Below are 23,478 nucleotides of genomic sequence, written 5' to 3' on the forward strand. Positions count from 1 at the left end.
GGGGGGAATTAAGCATAAGCACAAGTATTTTCAGGAGTCAGGTGGCAATAACATTCTTTCTTACAGCAGCTCAAGTTTTGTTTTGCTGTTGCTTTGGAAATAGTAGGGAAGTCCGTTTTTTTTTTTTTTTTTTTCTGTCTTTGTCTTATTGGGGAGATTTCCCTTTTTTTTTTGTCCCAGAGCCACAAGAGGAAGTAAAACGAAATCACTCCAAAGTCAGGGGAACAGAGACAGTTGTCACCCGAATGGGTGTTCCCATTGCAAGATTTCCCCTCTAGTCCCGCTCCAGTGACAACCGCAATTTTTTGGATTGCTTATCACTTTCTGTCCTGGTGACCATGGTCATCAGTTAAGTTAGAGGGGGTAAACCCATCAAACACTGAAACAAACAGTTATAAAAACCTGACAATGGTCCCATAAAAGTGTGAAGCCTCGTACACACGCTCGGTTTACTCGGCAAGAACCAGCAAGAAAACTGCTGGCAGAGCTTTCTTGCCGAGTATACCAAGCGTGAGTATGAGGCCCCGTACACAGAATTCAGCCAGAAACTCGGTCGGAGCTGGATTCTGGCGAGAAACTCGGTCGTGTGTACACTTTTCAGCGAGGAACCCGTCGAGGAACTCGTCGGGCCGAAAAGAGAACATGTTCTCTATTTCCTCGTTGTTCAATGAGGAAAGTCGGCCCGCCGAGCTCCTCGGCGGCTTCCACACTGAACTCGACAAAGAACTCGATGTGTTTGGCACGTTGAGTTCCTCGGACGTGTGTACGGGGCCTCAGGCTTTCAGGTTTCTCTTCAAGAAAACTTCCTAAAATCTTGATGAGAAAAATAGAGAACCTGCTCTCTATTTTCTCGTCCTGATTCTCGGCAGTGATTTCCTGCCCAGAATCCCGAGAGTGTGTATACTTACCTGTCGCGGGGGAAACCCGTGCATGCTCGAAATGACTTTGAAGCATGCGCGGTATCTTCATAGGTATAGGTAGGGTGCAGCAAGATGGCGGCGACGGCATTGAATGTGACGAGTGCATGCTCGTCGTTCGCGATGACGTCACCACGTTCTTGCCTTTCAAAAGAACCGCGGTTCTTTTGAAAAGAAGTGTCTGTACACTTGGGCCGCAAAAGATTCTTGCCAAGAATCTTGTCAGGAAAAACAAGGGTTTTTTTCCTGACGAGATTCTGGCCCGTGTGTACAGGGCTTTAGACATTTACTCTGAATATTCTTCAATAAATAATTCAGATATACTTCATGTTTGGTACTCTTATGCCGCGTACACACGATAGGATTTATCCGCGGATAAATCCTCTGAGGATTTTGATCCGATGGAGTGTACACACCATCGGATCGAAATCCGCGCCGAATTACCATCGCGATGACGTGTCGCGCCGTCACCGCGATGATGACGCGGCGACGTGCGGGATGCTGTCATATAAGGAATTCCACGCATGCGTCGAATCATTACGACGCATGCGAGGGATGGGTTCGGACGGATCGATCCGGTGAGTCTGTACAGACCACCGGATCGATCCGCTGGAGCCGATTCCAGCGGATAGATTTCTTAGCATGTTAAGAAATTTTTATCAGCTGGAAATCGGTCGGCCCGAAATATATCCGCGGATAAATATCCTCTGGATCGTACACACCAGCGGATCTATCCGCTGAAACCGATCCGCGGATCAATTTCAGCGGATCGATCCTCTCGTGTGTACGGGGCCTTAGAATATGTTCTAATGCCGCGTACACACGTGGGAATTTCCGACAACAAATGTTCGATGTGAGCTTGTTGTCGGAAATTTCGACCGTGTGCAGGCTCCATTGGACATTTGCTGTGTAAATTTTCAACAACAAAATTTTGAGAGCTGGTTCTCAAATTTTCCAACAACAAATCTTGTTGTCGGAAATTCTGAGCATGTGTAGACTATTCAGATGCACAAAATTCCACACATGCTCGGAATCAAGCAGAAGAGCCGCACTGGCTATTGAACTTAATGTTTCTTGACTCGTCGTACATGCTGTACGTGACAGCGTTCTTGACGTTCGCAATTTCCGACAACATTTGTGTGATCGTGTGTATGCAAGACAAGTTTGAGCCAACATCCGTCGGAAAAAAATCCACGGTTTTGTTGTCGGAATGTCCGATCGCGTGTACGCGGCATTAGAGTAGATCATATTTTGCCTACACAACATCTTCGGAAGCAATCATTTGATTGGTTGTGATGTATAATGTTTATTTCGCCAACGCTTCACAGCACAAGGCTTGTTGTGTTATGTATTATGTTTATCCAGGTGGCCAACTGGCATTTACTACTTTGATACACTCATCTTGGTTCATTGTACATGATGGTAAACATTCTATTTTGGTCTATTGTATTTAGGTTGCCATGGACAAGATCTACAGAAGCAATGAATGTCTGTGATGTTGTCCATTCATATTCAGTTAAGATCACAGGTAATCCAATTAATAGACTGCATAAAAAAAGACATGTTTATTGTTCGTGTGCATGTTGTGCTTCTTATATGCAGATTTATGAAATGAATTGCTATAATCTGCATTTTGCATTTGTACAAAGATTTTTTCCAGCAGAAGTGCTTTAAACCCACATGTGATAGTGCCTTACATTACTACCTGTGTTTTTCTTCACAGCCAATTTCTTTTTACATACAAGTCTGTACTCTGCCCTTGAAAAATGAACGTAAAATCAGTTTGATTAGTATAAGTTGACAAGGATAGTTCTTTTAGCTACAAATGCACCCCGGCGGATAAGGCCCCCCCCCCCGTATTGCGTAGGCGCGTCACGAGTCACGGCGTTTTTCCGAAAGAAGCCGAACATGAAGAAGCTCTAGAAGTATAAAGAAGTTGGTCTGATATAGATGTTATTAACGCTTTAACTCAAGGTGTGATTTCCTTATTAAGGCAAGGGTTAACAATTGATATTAATGATAGTGGGATATTGTATGTGGAGGATATGCAGTATTGCAGGCCCCCAGCTATGTTGAGGGAAAGATTTTACCATTTGACATATATGCCATATGGTCAAAAAGTTTGTGAACACCTGACCATCATACCTTTATAAGCTTGACTACTATATTATTCAAAATACCTTTGGAGTTTAACGTTTGCATATACACTCCAAACCTCTTCCCCGTTAGATTATATACCTACCTCCTGCCAAGGTCAGGGTTTCACGCTTCATCCAGCAGTCTGTGGAATACAGAGCAGCCCAAATTTTGGGAGAAGGTGCACTGGAATGAAGGTTTTTTCTCTCACAAGGGTTGGAATACTCACCATTCCCCGGGAATCTCCATGACAGATTAGTTACGTGAAGGATGGGTCTGTTATTTGTCTCGACCTCCTCAAGAACCTCAGCCTCTCTGACACACCAGGTTGAGTGTTCAAACATACAATATCACAGGAGTTCACTGAAAAACAATACTTGGTACCCAATAGTAGTGCTATATCAAAGAAAACAGGCACCAAACCAGGTAATAAAGATAAATTAATATATTGTCACCCAATAGGGTTGGTAACTAGTCAGGCATAAATTCCATTAACAATGGTAATAACACAATTTAGTATACAAAGGGGTAGATTCAGGTACATTTGCGCATTTTTTACGGAGGCGCAGCGCACCGCTTTGCCGCTGCACCTCCGTAAATTACCTGCGCTACGCTCGATTCACGGAGCAGTAGCTCTGTAAATTGCGTGGGCGCTCCTGAAAAATGCCCGGCGTAATCGTGCGTAATTTAAATGATCCCGTAGGGGGCGTGTAACATTTAAATTAGGCACGTTCCCGCGCCGAACGTAGTGCGCATGCTCCATCGGGAAACTTTCCAGACGTGCATTGCGGTAAATGACGTCGCAAGGACGTCATTTGCTTCAAAGTGAACGTGAATGGCGTCCAGCGCCATTCACGATTCACTTACGCAAAGGACGTAATTTTCAAATTTCGCGACGCGGGAACGACGGGTATACTTAGCATTGGCTGCACCTGCTAATAGCAGGGGCAGCCTTACGCAAAACCCGACGTACACAAACGACGTAAACTGCGTACGCAGGGCGCGCGTACGGTTGTGAATCGCCGTTAGTATGCAATTTGCATACTCTACGCTGACCACAACGGGAACGCCACCTAGCGGCCTGCGTAAGAATGCAGCCTAAGATATGACGGCATAAGGAGCCTTATGCCAGTCATATCTTAGGCTGCAGTCGGCGTATTGAGGTTCCTGAATCAGGAGCATTCGATACGCCGGCACAAGTAAGCAATTGCGCTGCGTAACTATGGTTACACAGACGCAATTGCTTTTTGAATCTACCCCAAAGTGATTAGGAGTAGGGACTTAGCATAAGATGACATTTGGTATCCAGATCAGCATAAACCGTATCAAGGCCACCTCAAGTGCAGCAGTGAGCTGTAGTAATGTTTAATCTACTGCTGGAATTACACTGCCAGAGTGCAATTATGGTGGTGCTGCTAGTCCTAGACCAACTGGGAATACGCTATCCAAAAGAAAAGGAGGATGGTAGCAAAAGTGGCAGGGGAACAAAAGAGACTTGCAGAATAATTATTACAAGAGGGTCAGTCTTTTGAAATGTTTTTCTGCTGGCTATTGTAGGGGCCCTTCAAGAGTGTTGGTGCATTTAACCACTTCAGCCCCAGACCATATTGCTGGTCAATGACTGGGCCCCTTTTTGCGATTCGGCACTGCGTCGCTTTAACTGACAATTGCGTTGTACGACGTGGCTCCCAAACAAAATTGGCGTCCTTTTTTCCCCACAAATAGAGCTTTCTTTTGGTGGTATTTGATCACCTCAGTAAAAATTTTAAAAAAAAATGAATATTTTTTTACTTTTGCTGTAATAAATACCCCCAAAAATATATAAAAAAACAATGTGTTTCCTCAGTTTAGGCCGATACGTAATCTTCTACATATTTTTCGTAAAAAAAAAATCGCAATAATCGTTTATTGATTGGTTTGCGCAAAGGTTATAGCGTTTACAAAATAGGGGATAGTTTTATGGCATTTTTATTAATATTTTTTTTTTTTACTAGTAATGGCGGGGATCAGCGATTTTTATCGGTACTGCGACCTTTTGGCGGACACTTCGGCCACTTTTGACACATTTTTGGGACCATTGGCATTTTTTTAGCGATCAGTGCTATAAAAATGCATTGATTACTATAAAAATGCCCCTGACAGGGAAGGGGTTAACACTAGGGGGTGAGGAAGGGGTTAATTATGTTCCCTGTGTGTTTTCTAACTGAAGGGGGGGTGGGACTGACTAGGGGAAATGACTGATCGCTGTTCATACATTGTATGAACAGACGATCCGTAATTTCTCCCCCTGACAGGACTCTGTAACGAGCGATCGCGGGTGCCCGGTGGTGATCGTGCCCACCGGGCACGCGCGTCGGCACCAGGGGCGAGCAGGGGGCGTGCGCGCGCCCGCCCCTATTGGCTGAAACGTGAGATGACATATAGCTACGTGATCTCGCGCAGCCGAGCCGACCTGCCGCCGTATACCTGCGTCGGCTGGTCGGCTAGTGGTTAACCACAGCCCCAGCTAACCTGCATGCAGTATAGGTATGATATAGTCTCGGCACCAGTGCAAGGCAGATGTGGTTCAGACATGGTAAAAGTTTGGCATAATGTGGTATAGGGTTGGTATGCAGTATAGGTTTGAAATAATAAACAAGTAAAAAAGGCGCAAAACACAGGTACCTCAAGTAGTGATACCCAATAGTCCAAGGGCAAAGGTAAGAAGGTGTGTATATACACATATATATGCACACATAGAACTATATGGCAGGGTATCAGTCAGGGCAGCCACCAAGAAAACCAAAAGCCGGTTCCGGTATACTAGGAAAAAAACAAGAAGAGGGGCGCCTCTGAGTATGTATCGTAAGAATAATTTAATAAACAACAATATCCACTCATGGAGAACAGGTAAGTTGCATTCAAATCCGGTTGCTGGGCTGAAGAGATGAAAGTGGGACTGCAAGTCACAGCAAGTCCTGTAAAGCTGGCACCACATCAGATCCGTGCAGGATGGAGTGCGATGGCTGAGCACAGCTTGGTTTTCTTCAGTGATCCAGACTTGGGCATATCCTAGTCTATCAGGAAAAATCCATCTGATAAGAATATGGGTTCCAGGTAAAAAGTGTAATGGAGAGTGACAAGAGTCAGTGGTTATGGCAAGCCACACTGTGGCTTTGGTGTGCACTCTGTCTCTGTAGATTGAAAAGTAAACACGGCCGTGTATTCAAAGTGAGACCAGAGGAGCATCACAGCACGGCGCCCGGCAATGACATCACACACATGCGACATGTTTTGAAGCTAGCAAGCCATTGATGGAAAAAAGGCAGCACCTCTTTTTCAAGCAGGTTTGAAATAAGTATGGCATAGAGTACAGTATAGGTGTGGTATGTTTTGGGTACATTCTCTGAAAAATGGCCAAGAAATCACAAATTCTGCCAGGGTATGTAAACTTATGAGCACAATTGTACATACTGTATGTCTTTCTGTAGATGTTTCCTTTAAAGGAGTTGTACAGGAAAACAAGTTTTTTGCTGAAATGACTATTTACAGGGTATAGAGACATAATAGTTTACTGATTCCTTTTAAAAATGATTAAAAATAGATCAAAATCAATCATATAATGTACCTACAGTTTTAGTTTTGTTTTTGCATGTTGTTTCCTGCTTCTGTGATGTACAGAGCCACAGAGCCAATACAGGGCAGTGATGGTTTGTAAAACTAAACTGATTGGTGTTGAGGGGTTTTAGACACACAGGCCCGGATTCAGATACGAGTTACGACAGCATATCTCCGGATACGCCGTCGTAACTCTGAGTGTGCGGGGTCGTATCTATGCGCCTGATTCATAGAATCAGTTACACATAGATTTCCCTAAGATCCGACCGGCGTAAGTGTCTTACACCATCGTATCTTAGGCCGCTAGGTGGCGCTTCCGTATATTTACGCGAGGAATATGCAAATTAGGTAGATACGCCGATTCAGAAATGTACGTCCGCCCGGCGCATTTTTTTACGTCGTTTACGTTCGGCTTTTTCCGGCATAAAGTTACCCCTGCTATATGAGGGGAATCCTATGTTAAGTATGGACGTCGTTCCCGCATCGAATTTTGAAATTTTTACGTCGTTTGCGTAAGTCGTTCGCGAATAGGGCTGTACGTAAGTTACGTTCACGTCTAAAGCATTGACGATTTGCGGCGTAATTTCGAGCATGCGCACTGGGATTCTTTCACGTAAAAAAACGTCAAATACGTGTGGTCACACTAAATTTGGAAAAAAAACGCCCACATCATCCACATTTGAATTAAGCGGGCTTACGCCGGACCACATACGTTACGCCACCGTAACATAGGGCGCAAGTTCTTTCTGAATACGGAACTTGCGCCCTAATTAATGGCGGCGTAACTTATCGTATCTGAGATACGTTATGCCCGCCGATAGATACTCCAATGTATCTGAATCCGGGCCAGTGTAATCACACCTCCCTGATTAGTTCCCAGTACTGTAGTTATCAGGAAACAGACAACCAGGAAGTGTGGAGATCAGAGAAGAATTACAGCAACTTGAGAGCAAAAACGAACAATGAGGACATAAAAACAGCACTGCATTAAGGTAAAGGAAGCTATTAAGATAAAAAAAAAATCCTTTACAAACCCTTCAATTCTTTAGTTCTTTCACTAATTCTTTAGCAGTCAGAGTCCGGTCCTTTGTCTTTTTGTTTCTTGTGTTAAAAAAAATCTCCTTTTGTAATCATAACAAATATAGAAAGGTCGCGTTCTCTACAAGGACAATGCTAGTACTTGTTTATGGCTGAATACCATAATGTTTTTATTCTCTGCTCTTCCTTTGTGTCATACTATGTTTGAAGAATTCTGATGATGAAAAACAGCTTCAGGGTGCTTCTCTCTCTTCATCACATTACATTCTCTTGCTGAGGCCTCATTTTCTCTATGTCAATGACAGTGGGGCACTGGGAATGGAAGCAGCCTGCACTGACATATACATAATAATGAAGTACATGGAGCTTCTCCGTTCCCATGCAACTTCAAGCTCTTTGGTTCTTCTGTTTCATTTGTTGTCTATAAGTGAAGAATCTGACACTGGTAACCCCTACCGTCTACGTTCACTTTGTCACTGTGTTGTCATTTTTAGAGACTTCTTGGAATAAAATTTCCTCTATATTCAAGGTGGATGTGGAATGTCATTTAACCTCTGAATGTTACTAGTTTGTAAACATAAGGGGTAGATTCAGATAGATCAGTGGATCTTTAGATCCGCGTAATCTATCTTATTTACGATCCGCCAGCGCATGTTTTTGAGGCAAGTGCTGTATTCAGATCATAAATCCCCCGGCGGAATTCAAATTCCGCGGCTAGGGGGAGTTTACTATTTAAATCAGGCGCGTCCCCGCGCTGATCGTACTGCGCATGCGCCGCCGGCTAAATTTCCCAGCGTGCATTGCTCCAAATGACGTCGCTGGGACGTCATTGGTTTTGGCGTGAGCGTAAATTGCGTCCGGCCGTATTCTGAATCGACTTACGCAAACGACGTAAAAATTCAAAACTCGGCGCAGGAACGACGGCCATACTTAACATAGGATACGCCTCACATAGCAGGGGTAACTATACGCCGGAAAAAGCCGAACGCAAGCGACGTAAAAAAAAGCGACGGGCGGGCGTTTGTTTCTGAATCGGCGGATCTCCTCATTTGCATATTCGTCGCGTATACAAACGGAAGCGCCACCTAGCGGCCAGCGGGAGATTGCAGCCTAAGATCCGACGGTGTAAGTCACTTACACCTGTCGGATCTTAGGTAAATCTATGCGGAACCTGATTCTATGAATCAGGCGCATAGATCCGACCGTCGGATCTCAGAGATACGAAGGCGTATTAGGAGATACAAATCTGAATCTGCCCCAAGAAGTTTGAAGGTTCTGCAAGTCTTGATTGACTGTCCCAGTGTAATGTAATTGTATGTGGCCAGCGTACAGTAATAACCAGTTGATAGCGTATCAGAGGGATAATGGGAAAGGCTTTATTCTTTTCAGCGTACTCATAGTTATCAGGTTCCATCACTTTGTCACTACTGACACACAATAATGTTTCCATCAATTAAGATGGAGGATGTGCGGCTGTTGTCAGGTCCATCTTGAGTTCAGCCCCTCCCCTTTCTGCTTCATTACATGGTGACTCGGAGCGCCTCCTCATCCCGTGAACAAGTCCCTGTTGCGACGAAACGTCTGGAGGCGGCGCTCCGACGTCACCGCGTTACACGTGTGAGGACCCGGATATCCCGGGCACACGCTCCTATACAGGCCGGCCGGCTGTTTTTTATGCTTGTTTTTATCTGGATTGATGTAAGTGCACAATCTTCTTTTACCTAATAAACCACCATACAGTATTATGCTATGAGTTCTCCTTGGTTTTTTCATATACTCTGGAGCATTGCATCGGGCTGTCAGTAGAGAGGACTATTCGTTACTGGGGTTTTACCATTGGATGGATGATTGAACCTGTTCCTGCTGTAGAGAGTGGACATCTATTTTTCTTGCTGTTTTAAAATGTATCTGTGGCAAGAGTCAGTGTTACTCGTGGGTGGAGGTCTCCTGTCCGTTACCAATCACTACGTTGTGGATTTGTCCAGCACCTTTGGGACTCGCTGCTCCTTCATCACTTTACTTTGGACTGTGTTCATGTTTTCAGCTCATTTTCTTTTTTCATTAAATACACTGTGGACTATTTTGATGCATTGAACTGCTATAAGGATCTCAGTATATGCCATATAGGTTTTCACTTATCTAATTATTGTCATTCACATCACATTGTTACTCACATCAATATTTTTTTATTTAGCGCGACTCCCCTTTTTTCCAAATAATGAAAATCAGAAATAGATTCGGGGGGTTTACTTAAAGGGGTTGTAAAGGTACAATTTTTTTTTTCCTAAATAGCTTCCTTTACCTTAGTGCAGTCCTCCTTCACTTACCTCATCCTTCGATTTTGCTTTTAAATGTCCTTATTTCTTCTGAGAAATCCTCACTTCCTGTTCTTCTGTCTGTAACTCCACACAGTAATGCAAGGCTTTCTCTCTGGTGTGGAGTGTCGTGCTCGCCCCCTCCCTTGGATTACAGGAGAGTCAGGACGCTCTCTATGTTGCAGATAGAGAAAGGAGCTGTGTGTTAGTGGGTGTCCTGACTCTCCTGTAGTCCAGGGGAGGGGGTGAGCACGCCATGGAGAAAGCCTTGCATTACTGTTTGAAGTTACAGACAGAAGAACAGGAAGTGAGGATTTTTTCAGAAGAAATAAGGATATTTAAAAGCAAACTCAAAGGATGAGGTAAGTGAAGGAGGACTGCACTAAGGTAAAGGAAGCTATTTAGGAAAAAAACATTGTACCGCTTTAAGGCCTTCTCAGCCATTCCTTGCTTGGAAAAGATATTTAAACTTAAAGGGAGCATGTGCTTTGCCCGTGTAGGGCAAATGAACAGATTCATGTTAATAGTGGCCCCACCAATTACTTTTACTCATCTTCCATTCATTACATCAGCCCTGTATTTTGCTTCTGAGAGTAAGTATAGTTAGCCCTGTGTTGGCTTCAAGTTTTGAGCTTACAAAAGACTGAAGACTCGACTTCTAAAGGAACATGTAGAGTGCTTGAGCGGCCAATCACGAAGCACCAACATTGACATGTGGGAGAAAGAGGCGTGAGTGAGAGGGTTACTCATATGCTGTCTATAGTTGTCCACCTACTAAATTCTAAATACTACACACCAGGAGTTTCCTACCACACAAGGTCACCCCAAATGTTGATTGACTCTGGTGAAGACCAGACGCTTCTGGTCCCTACACATTGAGAGCCCACAGTGAGAGCCCTTCACTATCCACTTGCTTTCCTATTCAAGTTGACCATCACTGAACTCCACTTGCTGCTGCTGTCTCTTCCCACTCCCCCATCACTGAACCCTACTTCTAATTGTTGTCCCATCCTTCCCTACCATCACCTATGCCCAGGGCTGGACTGGGACAAAAATTTGGCCCTGGACTTCATCCAGACTGGCCCACTTCACCCCCCCCCCCCCCCAGGCCATCCAAGCCCCCTCTCCCCCTTCACTAGCCACTAGCCGTTCTACTTTATTAGAGTAGAACGGCTGGTACTGGTACTCTTATAGGCAGTACCAGTGGGGAAGCTAGACAATATTTCACCCGGGGCAAAGAATCAGTTCGGTGCCCCCCCTTATGGGACAAGATTAGGCAGAAGTGAGAAACTCCCAGGCCATAGCTGTTGAGTCAGCTGTCTGTCCCCTCCCCCATGCTCCTCTGTCGTCCCCCCTGCTCCTCTGGTCCTCCCCCTGCTTCTCTGTTCCCCCCAGGTGAGCGCTGCGGGAAGGGAGAGACAGAGGAGCGGAGGGAATAGGCGGTCCACTGTCACTGAAGCCGGCCCACTGAGCCATCGGCCCACCGGGAAACTCCCTGTAGTCCCAATGGCCAGTCCATCCCTGCCTATGCCCGCTACCTACTAATTCTCCATCCCCCTCCACCATCACTGAACCCCACTGCCTCATGCTGCCCTATCCCGCTCCTTCACTAAAATAGTAAATTACTGAACCCGGCCCTGGTTTACCACTGAATCCCAGTACCTTCTGCAGTCCCATCCTACTCTCTGCTATCATTGATCATCAATGCCTTCTGTTGTCCTATATCAATCCATCATCACTGAACCCCACTGTATACTTCTGTCCCATGCTGCTCCATCCTCACTAATTATGTGTCCTGAGTGAGAGAAAATACATGGATTTACCCCATCCACCCTAAGAGCATGAATGGAAGAATTTTCACTGCTTGGTTTTGTATTTAGCAGCCATGGCACCTGTGGCTGCCTGAATACAATGTAAACAAAGAAGTACGGTGCTCAGTGAATCAGAAAAACCATTATACGGTTGAGAAATAATGGTGTGCTAAACCAGTGGTCATCAACCCTGTCCTGCAGGGCCCACTAACAGGCCAGGTTTTATGTATTACCTTGGGGAGATGCAGACTAGAATACTGCAATCACTGAGGAGCAAATGATATCAGCTGTGATGTATTTCAGTTATCTTGCAAACCTGGCCTGTTAGTGGACCCTGCAGGACAAGGTTGATGACCACTGTACAATGACAACCAATATATAATTAAATAATATTGAAAAAAAACATGACATACGTGAAAAATAAAAAATAAATAAAAATAATATAAAAGTCCATAAACGTGATCCACATCCAACTGATTGAATGAGAAGAAATTTGATGGCGTGCTGGTGAGTGTTATAGATGAAAAATAGAGATCCTCCACCGAAAAAGGACACCCAATTAGTGAGAATATAATCTCCTTACCAGATGGATAGACCGAAATTGCACCGGTCTCATAAGGCCCAGGGATGTTTAAAGTCTTCCCAAACTGACTTTCTCTGAGTATGGGAGTTGTGGAGAATGTTTCCAAACCATATATACTTCAGTAGATCAGCACCCAATCAGGCTCCCATGAAATGAAAAACGAAGGGATACCACATAGTGTAAAACCGTTATGATAACCGATGTAATAAGAGTATGGATGCACTTACAATTAGATGAAAAAATACAGGCGTGATAACATGAGAGAGAGGGACGCAGCGTCTCCTCGAGGTTTCGTTCATCTGCTTGGCTCCGTCGTTGCGTGTCTCCGTACGGTGCGTGATGACGTCACTTAGCTAGGCCACACCTATGCGTTTCGTCATCAAAGGACGTCGTCGGAGATAGGCTGCATGAATACAATGGCACTACCACATCTTATCTGTTTGTCCAAAAGAATTCTGGCTTAGTCAATTTTTAAACCTATTTTTGTCAAGTCAGATGATGCTTGCAGAGCCACCCACTGCTTGAGTTTTGGCTGATTCAGCTAATTCAGCAGGAAACGGACAAAATTCAAGCCATCTATGGCTATAACCCTCATCAGCTTTTATTGCAGTCTGTGTTCCCGTTGGAATTTTTCCTGTACTTCTTGTTCAGAAGACAACATTGTCACCAGGAGAGGAAGTCAGTAGAAATCTCCCCAACGAGACTACAGGCAGTAGATGTTCTTATCCTTTTCTACTTTATCCAAAAAAATAAAAAAAAAGCTTTGACAGGAGTTAGGCCTTGTACACACGGTCGGACGGTCCAATGAAAACGGTCCGCCGGACTGTTTTCATCGGACATGTCCGCTGCCGGATTTTGGTCTGATGTGTGTACACACCATCAGACCAAAATCCCCGCTGACAGCGAACACGGTGACGTGGTCGCGACGTGGCGATGACGCGGCGACGTGCGCGACCCTGGAAGGTCAATGCTTCCACGCATGCGTCGAATCACTTCGACGAATGCGAGGGATTTCGGCCGAGCGGACATGTCCGATGAGTTGTGCTAACCATCGGACATGTCCGACGGACATGGTTCCAGCGGACATGTTTCTTAGCATGCTAAGAAACATTTGTCCGCTGGAAACCTGTCCGCTAGGCCGGGAATCTGGTCCGGTCGGCCGTACAGACGACCGAACATGTCCGCGGACCAGTTTCAGCAGACATGTTCGGTCGTGTGTACGAGGCCTAACACTTCAACATTTGTGGCTAGTGTTGTATAGATAATGGAAGACTGTTATAATCATTTTAGTCATTGGTGTGTTATTTTTTCACATTTTGCTGCAACCTTGAACTCGGAGAGAGTACTGGATCCTCAGGCAACCTCTCTTTGCATGCATATGAGGAAAGTGAATTTCATAAGTCTTAATGACATTCTCTTTTGTTTTCTCCTCAGTGGACCTAGACGTCTGGCTCACTTTTTAGCGGGCTCAAGCAGCTAATGCAGACTTGTCTACACTAAGGAGGCTAATGTGACATTTCAGACGCCTAATCCTGCTCTGTCAAGTCATGTGACCGACAGTAACCTATTTCCCTGGAGCCCCAAGCAGCCGGCCACTGCAGATCTGTGAATCTTGAGGAAGACCAAAGCTGAAGTAGATACCATATCGGAAAGTGTGAAGAAGGACACAGATCACTGCTAGAGGATGAAACCGAATAAGGACACAGAAACTTCTGTACTGGTACAAGAAACTAAAGGGGCTTCAGTATCTCCCACATAAGGGCTTGGAAGCTTTGGAAAGTCAGTGGCTGCATTTTAAAGGATACGTTTACTTCATTTCAAACCAATTAACCTTTTATTATCAAAGAATTTTAGTGTATTGTCTTCTATCTGGACAATCCTGGATGCCACAAAAGTCCAGTTTTGGCATTTTTTTGGGATATCATGCAGCTGTGAACTGTGACCATTAAGATTTAAATTTTGCCCTTGAAGGACGCTTTTACTAAAGACGCCCAAATGTTGACCATGACAGCAATGTACGTGAATGGAGGAGGGAATCAGAGGTACGCCAGGTGGAACCGGCAGGACAGCCTGGAAGACTATAGTCGCTCAGACGGCTGTGAGCAGGATGGAGAGGGGAAGCAGCGCAAGTTGACACCCCTTGAGAAGTTGACACATGACATGTCACATGATGAAAAAACAGTCAAAGAAGTCACTCTTGGCAAAAGAATTGGCTTTTATCGACTTCGAGGAGAGATTGGAAGTGGAAATTTCTCACAAGTTAAACTCGGGATTCATGTGCTTACCAAAGGTAATTTTTGAAACTGGCATTAGCCTCCAAATAAAAAGGTCTAAAGCCATACCTCCCAACTTTCTGAGATGGGAATGAGGGACACCTATCAGAAAAAGTATGTAGGCATAGGGCACACCCCTTGCCACACCCCCTTAAAGGAGAATTGAACAAAAAAAATAAGATTGGTAAACCCACAAGTGCTTTATTACCACTACTATTCCTTTATATTGGCTTTTGGAATTTACAAATGCAGCAATTTAGAAATCAGATGAAAGGTTTAGCGCTGGGAAACACTTTTTGATAGATAAAAAGTGCATTTTATATACATCTATATAGATCAGATCAAAATAAGGGACAAATGAGGAGGAATGAGGGACATTGCTCCAAATCAGGGACAGTCCCTCGAAATCAGGGACAGTTGGGAGGTATGCTAAAGCCACAACTGTACATGTTGCAATCTGATTGTCCAGCCTCCTTTAGTTCTCTATATATTGTTGGTCTGCCCAACTGGATGCAAACTTAAATGATTGTTTAGGTGGGTCCTCACATTTCGGAGATTGTACAGAGATTGGGCATGTTACTGTATATACATAATAAGGGTGTTGTTACCTGGGCGTGGAGATCCATTATTGTTGTGCCTGCTGAATTGTACCTCTGTTCATCTCTGTAGGTAACGTTTAGGCTACGCCGCCGTAAGTTAGCTAGGCAAGTACATGATTCTGAATGTACATGCCTGCTAATATACTGCGGCGTAGCCTAAAGCGGGCGGGCGTAAGGGCGCCGAATTCAAATGTGTGGAAGGGGGGCGTGTTTAATGGTAATTGATTTTGTCGTGGACGTAAACGACGTAAATCTCGCGGCGGGAACGGCGGCCATACTTTAACATTGCTATTCCACCTAATAGATCGAATAACTTTAGGCCTGATAATGCCTTATGGAAACAGTGTAAATCTACTGCGGCGGCCGGGCGTACGTTCGTGAATCGGCGTATCAACTCATTTACATATTCTACGCCGGCCGCAATGGAAGCGCCACCTAGCGTCCATCCGAAATATTGCAATCTAAGATAGGATGGCGCAAGCCGTCCTATCTTAGATATGTTTAAGCGTATCTCTGTTTGAGCATACGCTTAAACATACGGCGGCGTAGATTCTGAGTTAGGTCGGCTTATCTACTGATAAGCTTGTTCTACAGCAGAACAGGCCTAATAGCCCAGCAAAGCAGTGGAGACATGCTGTTTTTAATTTTCCTAATTTCTTGGGAAGCCACTATCCAGTAATGAGCACTATAGCAAGGAACCAGTAAATGTAAAGTTCTCTGACAAGGGCTGCATTTTTCATAATGGCACTTGTAGGCCAATGCCAGGAGCAAAAGGTGAAGTGCCAGTCCTTAAAAATTTTGAAAGTTTTGTTCATTATTTTGTTTCTGCCTTGTGGAAATCTATAGACATTTGCGTCTAAATTCAGCAATAGAACTGTAGGTGGAAGTCTGTGCAAGGGATGAAGACTTTACATTTCATATCCAAACCCAAAAACAAAAATGTAATATATTGCAGCTTACCAGTCCTTAGATAGGACATCCAATCACTTACCAGTCTTTAGATAGGACATCCAATCACTTACCAGTCTTTAGATAGGACATCCAATCACTTACCAGTCCTTAGATAGGACATCCAATCACTTACCAGTCTTTAGATAGGACATCCAATCACTTACCAGTCTTTAGATAGGACATCCAATCACTTACCAGTCCTTAGATAGGACATCCAATCACTTACCAGTCTTTAGATAGGACATCCAATCACTTACCAGTCTTTAGATAGGACATCCAATCACTTACCAGTCTTTAGATAGGACATCCAATCACTTACCAGTCCATAGATGTCCTAACACATTTCCTGTATTAGTGTAGTGCTCACTCAGTGAACTTTCTCCCTCCTCATATCCACTCTCCTCTCAGCCGGTGACCAAAGTCCCGGTGCAGATGTGGCCAATCAAGATCCTCCTCTCACCTCAGAGAGCAGTACTATCCAATCTTAGCGGAGAAGAGAGACACAAGCTACTGGAATTCCCAGATGAAAGCAGGCCACAGATAATATGATTTTCTTTCCTGCAACCACAGGTTGTAGGAAAAAAAACAGCTTGATTCCCCCATCAACACAATGTTGATGGGGAATCCCTCCAGCGCAGCTATTGTGTTCTGCCCCATGAAAGAAATGTGTAAAAATATTAACTATTCTGTGTAGTGGTAGCCTCAATTGTGTGTATGTAACACGTCCACTTTACAAGCTTGCCTGTTTTTCTTTTTTGCAGAAAGAGTTGCAATAAAAATTTTGGACAAGACCAAGTTGGACCAGAAGACCCAACGCTTATTATCCAGAGAGATCTCTAGCATGGAGAAGCTGCAGCACCCCAATATCATCAGACTTTATGAGGTGGTGGAGACCCTGTCTAAGCTGCATCTAGTAATGGAGTACGCCTCTGGAGGGGAACTCTTTGCCAAAATTAACACAGAGGGAAAGTTATCAGAGTCGGAAAGCAAAGTGATCTTTTCACAAATAGTATCTGCTGTGAAACACATGGTAAGGTCCTTAGCCACATGCAGGACTGTATTGCTCAAACAATGGCACATTTCAAACCTTTGATTATAATATTTACAACATACCATAAATATTCGGGTATAAGCCGACCCGAATATAAGCCGAGGCACCTAAATTTACCACAAAAAAACTAGGAAACTTGTTAACTCGAGTATAAGTCTAGAGTAGGAGATGCAGTAGCTACTGTAAGTGGAAAAGAGGGTCAACAATGCCCATTTGCAGCCTCACTGTGCCCATTGCATGCCTCCCTGTGCCCATTGCACGCCTCACTGTGCCCATTGCACGCCTCACTGTGCCCATTGCATACCTCACTGTGCCCATTTGCATGCCTCACTGTGCCCATATGCATACCTCACTGTGCCCATATGCATGCCTCACTGTGCCCTTTGCAAGCCTCACTGTGCCCATATGCATACCTCACTGTGCCCATATGCATGCCTCAATGTGCCCATTGCAAGCCTCACTGTGCCCATATGCATGCCTCACTTTGCCCATGTGCCTTATCCGCCGTATCTGTATTGATGAGGAGGGAAAGCCATATTACGCAGTACATTGTCCCCTCTAATTCACAGCAGGGCAGTGTGTATAGGAAGTCATCGCCGTCCGTGCCTTCCACTGTAACAAAGCTCCTCCTCGTCACAGACAGAAGAGGAGGAGGGCGGGACGGAGTGGACAGCGCGGTCTTCCGGTAGACACAACCCTGCTGTGAATCAGAGGGTACAATGTACAGCGTATTATGGCTTTCCTTCCCTCCTCATTAATACTGACACGGAGGTAGTGGAGAACCAGACTCGAGTATAAGCCAAGGGGGGCTTTTTCAGCACAAAAAAAAGTGCTTATACTCGAGTATATATGGTAAATATAATTTGGAGAGTTGAATATTGTCATAGAGGTAAGCCATTCTGTGGTATTGCTTTTTTGCATATGTATATGTTATTTTATTATATATTTTTATTGAGGAGCCTGAGCGAAGCACTATCCAAGCCCAAATGGATATTAAGGACTTACTTTGGAATTCTGTGACCTATAAATGTATATTTTACCCAAAGTCTCATACAATTATATGGTCACGAAACCTCTTGGTGTAAGTCAATGGGGCAGATCCACAGAGATCTGCACCCACGCAGCGTATCAGAGATACGCTATGCCGCCGTAACTTTCCCGGCTTTGGTTCGAATCCTGAAAGATTTTGCGCCGTAAGTTACGGCGGCGTAGTCTATCTCTGGCGGCGTAACGGCGCGTAATTCAAATCGCGATTAGGGGGCGTGTTTCATTTAAATGAAGCGCGTCCCTGCGCCGAATGAACTGTGCATGCTTCGTTTCTAAATTTCCCACCGTGCATTGCGCTAAATGACGTCGCAACGATGTCATTTTTTTTAACATAGACGTGAATTACGTCTATCCCGATTCACGGACGACTTACAAAAAAAAATAAAAAATAAACGCGGGAACGACGGCCAAACTTAACATGGCAGGTCTAACTATAAGCGACGAAATACCAGCTTTAACTATACGCCGGAAAAAGCTGACTAGAGACGACGTAAAGGAATGCGCCGGCTGCTCGTACGTTCGTGGATCGTCGGAAATAGCTAATTTGCATACTCGACGCGGAAAACGACACGAACGCCACCCAGCGGACGCCGAAGAATTGCATCTTAGATCCGAAGGCGTACGAGGACGTACACCTGTCGGATCTAACCCAGATGCCGTTGTATCTTGGTTTGAGGATTCAAACCAAAGATACGACGCGGGTAATTTGAAAGTACGCCAGCGTATCAGTAGATACACCGGCGTACTCTCTCTGTGGATCTGCCCCACAATATTAAAAAATTTACAACAGGTATACATTATTCTGTATCTTCTAAATAACTGCTATTCTATTTGTATTCTTTTTTTTACCCAGCATGACAATAACATCATACACAGAGACTTGAAAGCAGAAAATGTCTTCTACACCAGCAACACTTGTGTGAAGGTTGGAGACTTCGGCTTTAGCACCATCAGTAAAAAAGAAGAAACACTGAACACCTTTTGTGGTTCTCCACCTTATGCTGCACCAGAGCTTTTCCGGGATGAACATTACATTGGTGCTTTTGTTGATATCTGGGCATTGGGCATACTTCTATATTTTATGGTGACGGGTAGCATGCCTTTCCGAGCAGATACTGTGGCCAAATTAAAGAAGTGCATTTTAGATGGAACATACTCCATTCCTCCGTATGTGTCTGAATCTTGCCAGCGACTGATTAAGGGGATGCTTAAACCTTTACCTTCAGAGAGGTGCAGTGTGGACTACATCATGAACAATGAATGGATGCATGGAATACAGTATCCAAAGCCTCTGGAACCCTTCAGACTGGACCCAAAACATCTCTTAGATACAGATTCCCTCAAGGATGATGAAACAGAAGTAAAGAACACTTTGGAGAGTTTGGGTATAACAGAGGAACACATCCTTAACAATCGGGACAAAGATTCCAGAAGTTCTATCACTGGAGTGTATAGGATTGTCCTCCACAGGGTGCAGAAGAAGAGAGCAATGGAAAACGTTCCCCTCCTTACCAGTCTAGAGCCAAAGGAGAAGAACACAAGAAGGCCTCACAGAACCCGACGAGAAATAAGGCACACCTCTAAATTTTGTTCAATTTTATAAAGTGTGTAGAAGCTAAACTTTTACAGGAGTGCCCATGAGATTATAAACTTATTTTTTTTTAATTCAGTGATGCCTTGAAGACCTTTTTCCAAATATTTCACTCCCTAATAACTATACTGTTTATATAAGTTATTTGCTAGAAGGGATCTGCGTGTGCCAATGCTTCCATTATTTGTTCAGCAAACAGATCTGTACAAAAAGTTAGACTCGTCACTTACATGGTGTGGTTTTGAGAACTGGAGCATTTTTAGGCTTAGTGAGTTTGCTAATTCTGGGCTTTTGTGAGAATATGTGCTATCGGTATTTTCAGGTTCTTTAGGCCCGTATAGATAAATCACCAACTGAAATGGTATTTCATTTTGTTGGTGCCCTGGGAGACTTCATCTTTTTTGGTTTTCATTATGTTTCAGTTTGCCTAAAATGGCCAGATGGTGGTGGATAGCTCAAGGCTATGGGAGTGCCTAAACCCAAGCTCTGGGCTCTAGCCACCTCCTATGGTCATAATGATAAGGTCTTCTGATTCTTGGTGCTCAGTTTGTTTCACAATATAAAAAAATGCATACAAAGAAATAAGACTTGCTTTATTTACAGTAGTTTTCAATTTCCCAGGAGAGAAAACTGGTCTGAAGCTCTTATTGTTAGAGTTACTGAAAGACATTAACTGAAACACCACGTCGTGGGCATCCCTAGGCACTAAACGGCTGCACAGGGGAGAGACCTTCTTGATAACAGTTTAAAGGGCCACCATTCATTAAGCTACAGTCATTGTCCAGCATGATTATAGATTTACATTTACAGCAGTGGTTCTCAACCTGGGGGTCGGGACCCCCTTGGGGGTCGAATTACAATTTACCAGGGGTCACCAAATCCTGGGCTGTTCCTGAAGCCGGCACCTCTCTCCCTGCCTTTTTGCGCGCCCATTCAGTTCACAGCATGGCTGGGGGACAGAGACTAGAGGTCAGCTGACTGGTGAGAAATGTGAAGTGGGAGGGGCTAGAGGAGACCCTATCTCCTGATTTCAGTAGAAGTGTCACTGCTACGAGACATCACAAAGTCGGAGAGACAGTGAGTAACACTAACTGTGAATATAGTCCCCATTAAAAGTCCCCACTACAGTTCTCAGATCAGCAGATGACCTGGATCAAGAGCACCTAAGTTGGCTTATCAGAACTCCCCCCAGCAAATTACTTTTTAGGGGCGCAAATTACTTGTCTTGGGTGCTGACAACCCACACTACAAAAATAATTTTACTGTTAGGGGTCCCCACAACTTGGGAAATTTTATTAAGGGGTCACGGCACTTGAAAGGTTGAGAACCACTGATTTACAGCAATAAGAACCAGGGAGAAATTGTCTACCTGAATCTCAGAGACTGTTGAATAATGCAGTAGACTTATTGACAACCCAGCCCTCAAAACCACAGCTTTATTGCATGTAAGTGATTGGTCTGCTTTGGATATGCAGAAAGAACGAGAGTCATTTTTATTTTTCTAATGTTTAATCAAAATTTAGATAAATCATCAAAATGCATTATGGCTTTCCTGCACATTGTAGACATTTTGATGTGATTTATAAATTGCTCTGGTGTGCCATTAAAGGGAGACAGCGTGTGATATGAACTCAAAATCACACCTGTGTTGAAAGTTTCGGTAGGCACCTTCCCATGTTTCCAGCAAGTTGTCGTTATGCATGGTATTCACGAAAAAAGGCTTATTTCAATGGGGGTGTTTTTTTTCCAGCCAAAAACGGCTTCATTTTATGCTTTGGCTGAATATCAGCTGGTTTAATTACCCATTGGCCTTTCCGTTCTGTCCCAGCCTTTATTGAGGCCTGACTATAGTCACACAAATAGATGATGATGATAATATCAGCGTCCATTTCTATAGTACTTCTTACACTCTCCTGTAAATCTGTTGCACAGTGTGGCTAAATATTACTGTACAGTCCAATAGGCACCAGAGGTTGACTATGCTTGCTTGGTACATTAAGTAATTTAAAAGACAACACCCTCGCTCTTCCTCTTCCCTACAGCTCTGCGTGGGCACACTTGTGCTGAAAGGAGATGCTGTTACTTGGCTATGCCAAGCATAGAACACTGCAGTGGGAGGGCAGGAAGTGCATTTTAAAGCGGAGGTTCACCCAAAAACACAACTTTGGACCATCCAAACTTGCATACTAGCATCAGCTACAGTATGCCTTTTTTTATTTTTTTATGCGCTGTACTTACGGTTTAATCCGTAAGTTTCGTTTCAGACACCCGTGGGGAATGGGCGTTCCTATGAAGAGTGGAACATGATTGACGGCCGGCTATGGCGCGTCCCACGTTCCGAAAATAGCCAGAGTAGGACTCGGCTCTTCACGGCGCTATACAGCGCCTGCGCATCAGACTAGAAGCTGACTGCGCAGGCGCCGTATATGTCCGCATCCTATTTCGGCTTTTTTCGGAAGGCATGACGCGCCATAGCTGGACGTCAATCAAGTACCCCTCTTCATAGGAACGCCCATTTCCCGGCCAGAGTCTGAAACGAAAGTTACGGATTAAACCGTAAGTACAGCTAAAAAAAAAAAAAAAAAAAGGCATACTCTAGCTGACGCTAGTATGCTCGTTTGTATGGTAGATCAAGAACATTTTTTTTTCAGGGTGAACCCCCTGCTTTAAAGTTTGTTGGGTACAGGATGATACATAGATAATCCATCTGCTAGATTTTACCTATTGAAGAAAAATCATGTAGAAGAGGGTGGCACCATGGTAATGGGTTCTGTGGTAGGATGGAGTAAAGAACTACGGAGATTAAATCTCACTTCTAGAGTTCTCAAGAAATATAACAAGCTGGCCGGTTAGTCATCCCACCATTTCCATCTGGTACGGAAATAGCACTTTTGGGTGGACTGACCCTTTCACTTTTCGGTTGCTTGCAGGAGGATTTGGCTTCCCTATAACTCTTTGAATATCCACAGATCTTCCCCAACAACCTCTAATTGAATGTTATGGGCAGCCTACTACTTTTCCTTTGCTTAATTATTTGTTCCAGAATTCTCAGGAGGGCATGTATATTAGTGAGGGCAGGGATATATGCGAGCCACTTGTGACTTCAGGTTTTTATATTGAAAATTCCAAAGAGAACATTCCTTACTGAAACCCATAGCTACTGCATCATGTCAGTGTGGAAGTCAAGGGGAAACGGGTTTTATGGAGAACATTGGCCCCTTGAAGACTAATTCTTGTGTGACCTTAGTCCTAATAGCACTTAAGTTTTGTTGCGTGACATAAATTCCCCTAAGAAAAATGGCGAGACAGTTTTTTTTTTGTGCAAAAGATTATATTTTTCCATTGAGAGATACAGTTTTAAAGGTTAACGCCAGGTTTTATTGAACTTTAAAGCGGAACATTATCTCTCCTATCATTTTCAACTAAGGAAGCTGACATCTTGGCCCCTGTTTAATCTTCAACTGCCATGATGCTGTACATGTGATCAGTTAGGACACCAGCCAGTTGATGGTTTGGCAGTTTGATTGAGAACACAACCAATGTGACAGCCGGGAATGTAACTGTTTTTT

At 44.1% G+C, this 23,478-nt stretch overlaps 1 protein-coding gene across 2 annotated transcripts in view; it reads left to right on the top strand.

Moving 5' to 3' along the window:
* NIM1K (NIM1 serine/threonine protein kinase) overlaps positions 1-20,491 on the top strand; it is a 120,176-nt gene extending 99,685 nt beyond the window's left edge. The window contains exons 2-5 of one of the 2 annotated variants that reach the window (XM_040338954.1): positions 2,372-2,445; positions 13,832-14,687; positions 16,982-17,250; positions 19,172-20,491. In XM_040338954.1, coding sequence (XP_040194888.1) covers positions 14,393-14,687; positions 16,982-17,250; positions 19,172-19,921 — 1,314 coding nt within the window. In that variant the 5' untranslated portion in view covers positions 2,372-2,445; positions 13,832-14,392 and the 3' untranslated portion in view covers positions 19,922-20,491. The remainder of the gene's footprint in view (positions 1-2,371; positions 2,446-13,831; positions 14,688-16,981; positions 17,251-19,171) is intronic. The other variant, XM_040338961.1, reaches the window with a different exon arrangement.
* Positions 20,492-23,478: the final 2,987 nt, after the last annotated feature.

Source organism: Rana temporaria, chromosome 1 (genome assembly GCF_905171775.1).
Source record: "Rana temporaria chromosome 1, aRanTem1.1, whole genome shotgun sequence".
In the NCBI taxonomy this organism is placed as follows: domain Eukaryota; kingdom Metazoa; phylum Chordata; class Amphibia; order Anura; family Ranidae; genus Rana; species Rana temporaria.